This window comes from Solanum pennellii, chromosome 4, assembly GCF_001406875.1.
Source record: "Solanum pennellii chromosome 4, SPENNV200".
NCBI classification, from domain to species: Eukaryota; Viridiplantae; Streptophyta; class Magnoliopsida; order Solanales; family Solanaceae; genus Solanum; species Solanum pennellii.
The window spans coordinates 30,857,277-30,868,123 of NC_028640.1; the positions used below are offsets into that span (position 1 = coordinate 30,857,277).

The following is a 10,847-nucleotide window of genomic DNA, read 5'->3' on the forward strand; positions in this document are numbered from 1 at the left end:
CCCCCCCCCCCCCCCCAAGCACTTGGAGTAGCTCTTGCACCTATGAAACTTCTACTCTTTCATCGTAATGATCACTTTCTTCGTATTTCCTATAACATATAAGACAAGATGGATGTTAAATATTTTTTCCTTCACACTCTGAATGTCTTAAAATATATTGTGAATTTCCTTCAACGATGTGAATTTCTAATTCATGCAAGGAGAAGAAGTGGAGTTATTCCTCCTATCGTCTTCCCTAAATAGCTTTTTTACAATTTTACTCAAGTGCTATTTTTGGTTTAAACACCTTTTGATGGAATGTTGATAATTTGAGTAAAGAGCTAGAAGAATGCAATCTTTGATTTTCTTCTTTAAAATGTTAACTTTGTCTAAAGTCAGTATATTGATCAGTATTAACAACATGTACTTCAAATTCTACTATTTTTACTAAATTGAGTCTAATACATCAATTAAGGAGATAGTATCATTTGTCTGTAATTGATTCCACCAAAACATAGTAGCATAAGACAATTTAGTTTGACTTTTTGCATACTATTCTCAACACTATCGAAAGCTCTAGAGTTCCCTTCCTTCCATATTGCCCACCATATGCTAGCTGGGACAATTCTCCATCTGCCTCTATTCTTGGATTGTTTTCCTGCTTCCTCCCAACTCTGGATTGTTTCTGTGATCTTGGTAGGCATGGTCCATGCCATACCCTTTAAGACTCAGGAATAACCTCCATAGTTGACTTGTGATCTTGTACTGTAAAAAGAGATGGTTAACTGTCTCAGCAGTTTCCCCACAAAATAAACATCTAAAACATAATGGTATCCCCCATTTCTTTAAGTTGTCTTGAGTCAGTACAACCTCCTTGGCTAACAACCAGGCAAAACATGCCACTTCGAGTGGAATTTTTGACTTCCAGATTCCTCTCCATGGCCAGTGATTTAAAGGCTGATTGGTGTGGTTCAACTAGTTGTATGCACAACCCACCTTAAAGCTGCCCTTTCGATTGCCTTCCCACCACAAAATGTCCTGACCTCATTCTAGTCCATTAAATTGCCCAATGGTGTTGAAAAAATTTGCTACCCTTTGAATCTCCCAATCAGTTTAATTGTCTTCTAAAGATGAAGTTCCACCCTTGAAGAGTCCATTGATCTACTATGATCTTCAGTTGATTTTCTTGAAACTGAACCTTTTGACATTGTCCTTTCTTCTTCCTTGTCATAAAACTTATGGTACAACACCAAGATCTCTTCACAGATTATAATTTGCATGCAGAAGTCACTGTTATTTGATGTGAAGCCTCTATATTAAAACTACAACTTCCTTAGCACTTGCCTTTAATGAAAAGCATGGTGTTTGTCCCCTTCCATAGCCAACTAATTTGAGACTTTTGCTCCACTCTTGTGCAACCAATACTAATTCAAATCTTCTATTAGTACCCCACTTTTTTTATTGCAGTTTTTGTTTTTAGGTAAATTTGCACACATTCAAATTAATCCAATAGGAACGCACATTATCATTTCCTTTCCTTGATTCATTTCAGTTTTTCAGATGTTGTTCGTGGTTTAGGGATTGGCCTAAACACATTACGGATACTTGAGGCTAATGGCAGACTTATTGTGTTTTCCGCATTATTTCAGTGTTGTTTTCATATTGTTGTTGTGAATCATAGTGTCATATTCATGTCTAAAGGATTGTGTAGGCCTCTCGGTGTCCTATTTGTCATTTCACGTCTAGGGGGTAGTTTGGGTTGTGACACACCTTCATCGAGATCATGCTTATCGTCTTTCTTCTGCAATGCAACTAGTACCTTTAAGCTATGTTGCGCGGACTCTTCATATATGCAGGTAAACCCATCTCGACGCGACTCTGGTGCGGGGTGCGTGTCGGATTCGGTCAATCCAATTCAGACACTTTGACTTAAGCCAAGAAAAGATTGGGGAAGAAAGAATCAATTTCCAGCAACGTAAAGAGGACAAAGCTTGAAAAAGTACAGAGAAGAGAGAAGAGAAGAAGAGAAAAACAGATCCGGCTCCGGCGACGGCGACAAAAAGAAGAGAAAGTTGAAAAACTACAAAGAAGAGAAGAAGAAGAGTTTACAGAGGAGAAGAAGGAAGAGTTTTTTTTCTTGGAACAAGTAAAGGAAATACAGAGCCTCTTTTTTTATCTTTCTTGAAAAAGTACATGGTCTTTTTAATATTTCTTGAAAAAGTACATACTCGAATTCGAACCCACGAATCTTAAAATTTGGATTTTGTCGAATCCAACTCTCAGACTCGCATCCTTCTTAGATACCCGCACCCGAGTCCGAGCAACTTAGCCTTTAAGAGAGGCAATTTTATTTGTTTTGTTTACCAACTACCACTCACTTCAAAATCTTTATATCGTCATTCAACAGTCTTAGCACCTTCACCAGTCTAAGACTAGGATCACCTTCCCATGAATAGCTTATCGTCCCTCAGCTTCTCACCATCACCTTAGGACCTTCATAGAGAATCGTATGTTCTTAAGCCTACGAAGATTTCTGTTTCTGCATCATTTATAGATAGAGAAAGCTGCTAATGATGGATTGAAGATCTCTGATGTACTGTAAAAGGAAAAACTTAAATGTCACAACAGAAAGAAACATATATATTCATATCCGAGACAAAAGGGGGGGAAAACTTAGTCAACTTATCACGGAGAAAGATGATAATAAAATAAAATAAAAAGAAGCTATATCTGCATAAATTGTTGAAGTTCATCACAATAACAACATCTTTACAGAAGATCAGAAGCAATTACCATGGCTGAAACCTACATGGTAGGCCCTCGGGAAAGTTACAACAAATTCACCAGGATTCTGTACCAACCTAAGCAAATTAAAAAGAGCACATACATTAGAATGGCTGCAAAAATTTGGATAAGTTAGGAACAGCAAAGGAAACCTCCATTTTAGTATCAGGATATAACCAAGAGAAAAACAAAGTTGAATGGGATCAGAAAAACAGAAACCACCTGCAGCAGGGGATGCCTGATGCTACCAGAACTTCAGGTGATAAAAGAGTGGTCTTCTCGCCCAATAGCGCAAGAGCAGCTGGAGATCAAATATTATATTTATTGAATCGGAGAACAAAGAAAATTTTCAGCGCAGAAACTCCAAAATATCTCCATTTAAAAGTCAATAAGCGAGTTGCCAGATGACTGAACCCAAAGATCTACATTGATAAGTGAAAATTGAGCAGGCCTATGGAAATTGTTTGACTCAAGAACATGATCACTTCTGAAGACACTTCCAAGAATTAGATCAAATTAAACAGACCATTTTTTTTTTTGAGAAATCTGAAATTTTCATCACCCCATTTGTTGAAAATATGTCTCAGGATATTGGAGTAATAAATCAGTTAGCTATTTATAGGATTTTAAAATTATTTTATTAGAGTCCTATGTGACTTGAATTTAGGAGTTATTTCTTTAATTTATTATTTGAATTTCACTGATAAGTTAGTAGCATATTTTTATATTTTTAGTTAGAAATTATATTTATAAATGTAAGTCTTTTGATTATTAACAAGATAATTCATTTTGATAATATTGCAGTATTTTTTCTCTCGAAGTCATTCTCTGTTATTTTCTTAATTTCTTTAATAAAAACCAACAATTGATATCAGTGCCTGCTTCTTGAAGGACCTGTGAGTAGAAAAATGGATTCTGAAAATAGTTTTCCACGAATGGCTCCACCTATTTTTAATGGCGAGAACTATCTATTATGGGCTGTGAGAAGAGGATTCTGAAATTAATCCGCTGCCAAATAATCCCATCGTGGCCCAAATCAATGGTCACAAGGAAAAAGAATACCATTAAGTCGAAGGCAAAAGCAACTTTGTTTGTTGCTGTTTCGACAACTGTTTTCACAAAAATCACGACTCTCACATCACCAAAAAATATTTGGAATTATTTGAAGAAAGAATATGCTAGAGATGAAAGTATACGAGGAATAACGTTACAAAATTTAATGAGGGAATTCGAATTGCTGAGAATGAAAGAGTCAAAAACAGTCAAGGAATACTTTGACAGATTACTTGATATTGTCAACAAGATAAGATTACTAGGCACAGAAGAGATACAAGAATTGTTGAAAAAGTTCTTGTTACAGTGCCGAAAATTACTTTGGCAGAATTGTCAAATTCTTTGCAGGCACAGGAACAAAGGAGGCTTATGAGGCAAGATGGGATTGGTGAAGGAGCATTCGTAGTCCGCCACAAAACTCAAAGTAAGGGTAAATTTTTGAAAAATTACCCACCTTGTCAGCACTATGGAAAAAATGGACTTCCTCCTTATAAATGTTGAAAAATACCAGATGCAAGTGCAAGATCTGCAAACAACTTGGTCATGAAGTTGTGATTTGCAAAAGCAAATTTCAAAAAGATGACACAGCTACCCAAGTCAGTACTGAAGAAGAAGAAGACCACTTATTTGTGGCAACTTGTTTTCAACCAAAAAATCTGAATTTTGGATGCTTGACAGTGGTTGAAAAAACCACATGACATATGAAAGAAATTTTTTTAAAGAGTTCATTCCTATGAAAAATAAGAAAGTCAGAATTGGGAATGATGATTATATTCTTGCTAAAGGAAAAGGGTTTGTTTCACTTAAAACAAATTCATGTACAAAAATAATTTCAGATGTTCTTATGTGCCTGATATTGATAAAAGGTTGTTTAGTTTTGGTCAGTTAATAGAAGAAGGATTTAAATTGTTATTTGGAGACAAATATTGTCGAATATTTGATTCTATTGAGCAAGAGCTTTTACAAGTCGAAATGAGAGGTAAGAGCTTCTCATTTAGTCCATCAGAAGATGCACACAAGTCTTGCAAGACAAAGGATGAATTGGCAAATTTGTTCACAAGGTCAATTTCAGATGAGACTGCAATCTACAATTTATGATTAAAGAAAGATTGTTGAGAATATGTCTCGGGATATTGCAGTAATAAATTAGTTAGCAATTTTTAGGATTTTTAAATTATTTTATTAGTCCTATGTGACTTGAATTTAGGAGTTAGTTCTTTTATATATTATTTGAATTTTATTAATAAGTTAGTAGCATATTTTTCTATTTTTAAGTTAGAAATTATATCTATAAATGTCAGTCTTGTGATTATTAATAAGATATTTCCCTTGGATAATACTGCAGTATTTTTTCTCTCAAAGTCTTTCTTTGTTATTTTCTTAATTTTTGTATTAAAAAAACAAAACCATTGATAAAGGGAATCTGTATAAATAAGGAGGGGGAATATCCAACCCAAACAAAGAACTGCTGATATTTTAACAAGAGGGATAAATACAGATCATGCAAGGGTCATTATTTACACTTCTGAGTTTTCAATTGGTGTTTTGGTTTTAGTTTCAACATTCACTTAGTGAAGACAAGTTCCAAAACCCCATAAAGAAGCAGATCAGAATTTCTTTCAACAGACCACACAAGAAATTCATACTCTTCATTAGAATATTTACTGTCTAACTTATGAAGAGATAGTTACACTACAAATGCATGTAAACTTCCTACCATGGGTCATATTTCATAACTGCCAGCATACCGCCCCTAAACATATACAAATTGAACACGACTGCCAAAAAGCTTGTAAGCAATAAGTGCAATATGTAATTGTACACCATTCAAAGCAATATGACTTTTGCTTATCCCTGATGGAATGGTGACTCCAATTTACAAAACATGAGAGGTAATTTTCTTAACTGATATGGTAAATTCCACCTACTACGCAAGAACCCAAAGGTAACATCTTCACACTCAGCTACCTTGTTCACCCAGACATCCAATTTCATGGTTGGAGGTACATAATCTTACAACAAAGTCTTCCTGCCTTACCAATAAGATGTGAATAATACACAGACAACAAACTAGAGAAAAAGGTTGGTGGTATTTGGCCTCCCAGATAGGAGAACCAGTAAAAGGAAATATCAAAGAAAAGAAAAACAAAAAGTGAAATTCCATTTTTTTCTAAATTTACAAAAGAGTAGAAGATCGAGCACAATTGGATTGCAGCCAAAACGAAAAGCTTATGGCAAGAAGCTCTTGACGCAATTAAAAAGGGAAACCTACAATTGGATTCTTCGGATGCCCATTATCTTCTTGCCTCGGCTCAAAAAAATTGCCATGCTTTCAGCTTCTTATTTAGAGCCACACTAAGTCATTATTCATTTTCCTAAAATAGAATACCTTATCTCACATTACACAGGGTTGCCGAAGGTGCGCTTAAGCCCTGAAGCGAGACTCAAGACATGTTGAGCAATTTGCCTCGCTTAATGTGTGCGTCAGCAAGGCTCTAAGACAAACTTTTTCGTGTGAAAGAGACTAGTGTCTCCTGAAAAGGCGACACTAAACAATAAATATTTCACTTTATCCTAAAAAAATACAATTTCTTTTTCCATATGTTTGTCATTCATATTTATGGTTATTCTTGAACTAAACATATATATATTTGTATACTTCCTATCACTTGCACCTCCTTTCATTTAAGCTCACGTTTTATTTGTGTTTCGCGCTTAAAACCCCAGCTGATCATAGAGCCTTCTTTGCGCTTTTAACTTTTGAACACAAATATTACATAGGATTTTAAAATAGCTTACATTTCTGCATATCTATATTTACCTCATTGTCATCAACTAAACCTCAAACCAGTAGGAGACATCTTTTATATGAATCCTCTGTATCCATTCCACCAAATAATCAGTATTTTGAATCTATATAATAACTTGGACAATCTTTACACTGAACACTAAACCACCTCAAAATCTGCTACGCCTTTGCTCATGAGAAACAAACATTATATTGATGCAGTAGCCAGTAAAGGAAATTTCACATTCAAAATGTACACTAAGATCAAAATGTCAAATAAAAACATCATTCATTACAAAGATCATTTTGTCGTCTATACTGACTGAATTATCCTACTTGCTCCCAAAGTATAAAAGAATAGGAAGTCCCACTAATTTAACAAGAGAGTTTCAACTCTTCAGAATACTCTTCTTATTTCATATTGTCCAAGTGAGTATCAAAACCACTATCTGTGTTCCTCTTCTCAGCTCTTACTTTGCACCCAATAGCATGTCACCGTCAGATACAAGCATCAACCATTTGACTCCAATATTCTACAGTTTACGACATAGACTACATGTGAATGTCACCTTTTCCACGTAAATTACTAATATTGATTTGGGAAAAGTCTCATTAAGTGCTAATTGGTTCCTTGATAATTAGTTGAGTAGTTTTTTCTTTGGATAGGTTAACTTGTTTGGTTTTTCGCGGAAATCAAAGTTTTTCTTATGTTAGTTTAAGTTATTCACCTAAGGGGAAACACAACTTTTAAAAGGGATCTTTAAAAATCCTTAGAAGAAGGAATACTAAAAAGTCAGGTATATGACATGTTGTTCAGTATAAGTGGCTTTGGCTTTTCCACTTGCGAATTTCAAAGCTTTATGTCCCAAATTTACTATAATTTAATAAAAAGTATTTCAAGTAGCAATCAGAATCTTTGAGTTAAATACTAGTGTAAGTTGATTCGTAGGATCATATCCTAAATTAAGTTTCTTGTATCATAGTTTCCTAGAAGGGAGAAAAATAGAAGAGACATGTCAAGCTACGAAAGAAAAGAAAGGAAACAACTCAACAGGGTTTTCTTCAATTGCACTAAATAAGGGATGATATGGTAGTGAAAAACAACTCATACACCTAAAATTGACAAGATACTCAACAATAAGTGATGGTGTTAAGGAGCTGCTGACTGGATTTTCTGAGTCATTGAACATAGACGGGAGGTATTCTTAAAGATGGGAGAGACACTCCACTGGATGTCAAACATCATTTAAAAACCAACAACAAAACAACAAAAAATAAAACTAATTGGAAGAAATATATCCTAATTCTGAATACCTTCCTACTATTTGTTGTATCTTTATAATAAACAGGATAATTACTTCTCTAGCTAATTGCATGGGGCTTGGAAGCTAAACGTTAAGTTATTTGTAAATGAAGTTATCAACCATATTAAATAAAAACATCTCGAAGGTTTCTCCCTGAAAGAAGTGCAATGCGGCAGAGAATAAGCTTTCATGGCTTAAAAATATCCAACTCCGAGAGCAACGGACATTATACTGTGACTATCCACCATACATTTCATGATTTCTTTCCATTTGCAATAGCAACAGAGTAATGACAAAGGACAATCATTAGGTAAAAGAGAAGTATCAGCATAACCTGATGATTACCAATTATGAAATAACTGCCAAAGAGCACTAGTTCTTTCCGTCTTTTGTAAGATGATATAAAATAAGAGTTAGAACATTTCATGAAGCTAAAGAAGATGTCGTGGAAGAAAATAAAATATGCCTTTCATTCTTTTGTAAATTTCACATTGTTGTTGACAAAAAAGTATGTATTCATACCTAATCGATCAGTAGTTTCTCCATAAGCATGACAACGAATGACTTCTTCAAAACTAAATGCATAATCTCCTGGCACTGCATACCAAGTCTTAGGGGATCCTGTATGAAGAAAATTTAGACTGTGAAGCTCATGATCCTCAACATGCCAAGCAAACCAGCTAAACAGCATCCCTATATAGACCATTGGAGAAGTAACACCAGGGATATCATCAGGCATGAAGCGAGTGAGTGACCCAGGGGACCGCGCAATTACTTGCAAATTCCAAGGACTGTTTGCAAGCTTCCAACCAGCACTACCTTCCATTTCAGCGGCATTACTACAACCTTTTGGCCTAAAAGGGGATGAGTTTGATAAAGGGGTTAACAAAGCAGAGGATGGTGTGTCTACACTATGATGAGACCGACCTTTGTCCACACTAGTAGTCGAACTTGTTCTATCAAGAATTTTCCTGTTACGTGGTCTTTTTGTCCTGCAAAAATTCTCCTCTGGCTCCCCAAAGGCAGAACCAGGCACGTCATTTGCATACTCGACGTAGATAGGGTGGTCAAAAGCAGTTTTCCAAAACATTGCCTCGACAAGGAAAGGAGAAATGTCCTTAACGATGCCGAATTGAGTCCTGGCAAAGTTCTTCGACTTGGTTTCGAACTGGTCTAGTGTATAAAGTTGTCCACTTTGCCAGACTTGCTTCTGTGCTCCGAATGGGAATTTCTTCTTTTCAGTATGACCCAATTCCTGATGTCGGGTGGTAAAAACAGGGGCACCAGCAGAATTGAGGTCAGGGCACTTTGATAGAGAGTTGTTCAAGTTATGAAGGACATACTTCTTTGAAGGTTTAGGCAATGGCGGAATGACCTTACATATACCAAAAGCACTAGCTTCCTTCTCGATTTTTGATATATAGGCAATGGGGTCAGCAAATTCAGTATCAGTAGGTCGAAATTCAGGTGCGAGGGGCAACCCTTTAAGCCATTCAGGTATATCATCCATCACAATTCAAAAACCTAATTCCTTCCACTTCTCTCTATCTCTTCTAGGTTATTTTTTTATATATATTATATATATTACAAGGGCCACTAGGCGTAATATAGCACCTTTTCCTTAATCCACGTCTATCCACCCCAACTTTTGCACGCCGGCCGCCGCCTCACACTAGCTGCCTTCGCCGTCCATCATTTCATCAGTTTTTTTATTTTTTAAAACGGAAACGCCCAATTTCTCAACACCTTGTTCGGACATTGTTCTCAAATACATTCTCTCCATGTTATGTTATTTTGTTTTGTTTTTGTTTTTTTCAAAAAAATCATAGTAATTTATTTAAGCCAAATATTGCGTTCATCTATCTTCTTATATATAAATATAATATAATATAATTACTATATATATTATACAAAAAAAAAAGGACCTAAAATATCCTTTTAAGTATTGAAAATACTATAGAATTATCCTCCATTCATCTATTGGCTTCAAAATACTCTTCTCACACACTTATTGGGTCTAAAATACCCTTGTCATTCACATTTTGGTCAAAATTGATCACTTATTTAACGGTTTTATACTTAAACTATTTAAACATATTTTTAAATACGTAGCGCTAAACTATTTGTTATAATTTAACTTATTAGTATAACCTATAAATCAATTCACTACCCACCCATTACTAATTAAACCCCTCCAAATTAATAAATGTATCACACTATTAATTCAACAACATAAAAGCTACTGCCAATTGAGTGTTTTTAAAAATTTGAGACGAAAATATCTACAGAATTAATCATCATACATTCAAGTGTCTAAATAAAAATTACCGATAAACTTAAAAGTCTGACTATGTTCATCTTAATTATTGTTACGTATCAATTATGTGATTTTACTTCATAGGTAACTTTTTTTCAAAATAATATAATAAAGGTTTAAAACAAATCATAAATATTTATAAAATTATATTTAAAAAAAGTGCATGAATTAATTTGGGATGTATTACTTCTTTACCTTTAATTATAAATTTGTAATTCAATTTTGAAAGAGAATCCTATTGAAAGTGTCCTTCTAAATAAGAGGCTCAACCTAAATTTAATTGGGGCTTCGATTCGGACTCGAACAATTTTGGATGTCATTTTCTGGAATTTATAATTTCATCGTGTTTTAGTAGTGTTTATGACGATTTTGATATTATAATTGGATTAATAATTAAATGGTGGTTCAGTTAGTAATGAATGGGTAGTGGGTTGGTTTATAAATTATAATCAATAGTTGAACACCGAGTATTTTAAAAAATATTTAAAGAGTTCAATTTTAAAATAATTAAAGAAGCGGTCAATTTTAAACTCAAAGATGGATGACAAGGGTATTTTGGAGTCAATAGGTGGATGAAAAGCGCATTTTGGAGTCAATAGGTGGATTAAGGGTAATTTTGTAC

General features: G+C 34.6%; 1 protein-coding gene across 2 annotated transcripts in view; it reads right to left on the bottom strand.

Moving 5' to 3' along the window:
* Positions 1-9,712, bottom strand: part of LOC107018313 (probable lysine-specific demethylase ELF6) — a 24,363-nt gene extending 14,651 nt beyond the window's left edge. For both annotated transcript variants that reach the window (XM_015218771.2, XM_015218770.2), the window contains exons 1-3: positions 8,431-9,712; positions 2,986-3,064; positions 2,773-2,840 (exon numbers count right to left, since the gene is read on the bottom strand). In XM_015218771.2, the coding sequence (XP_015074257.1) occupies positions 2,773-2,840; positions 2,986-3,064; positions 8,431-9,418 (1,135 nt within the window). In that variant the 5' untranslated portion in view covers positions 9,419-9,712. The remainder of the gene's footprint in view (positions 1-2,772; positions 2,841-2,985; positions 3,065-8,430) is intronic.
* Positions 9,713-10,847: the final 1,135 nt, after the last annotated feature.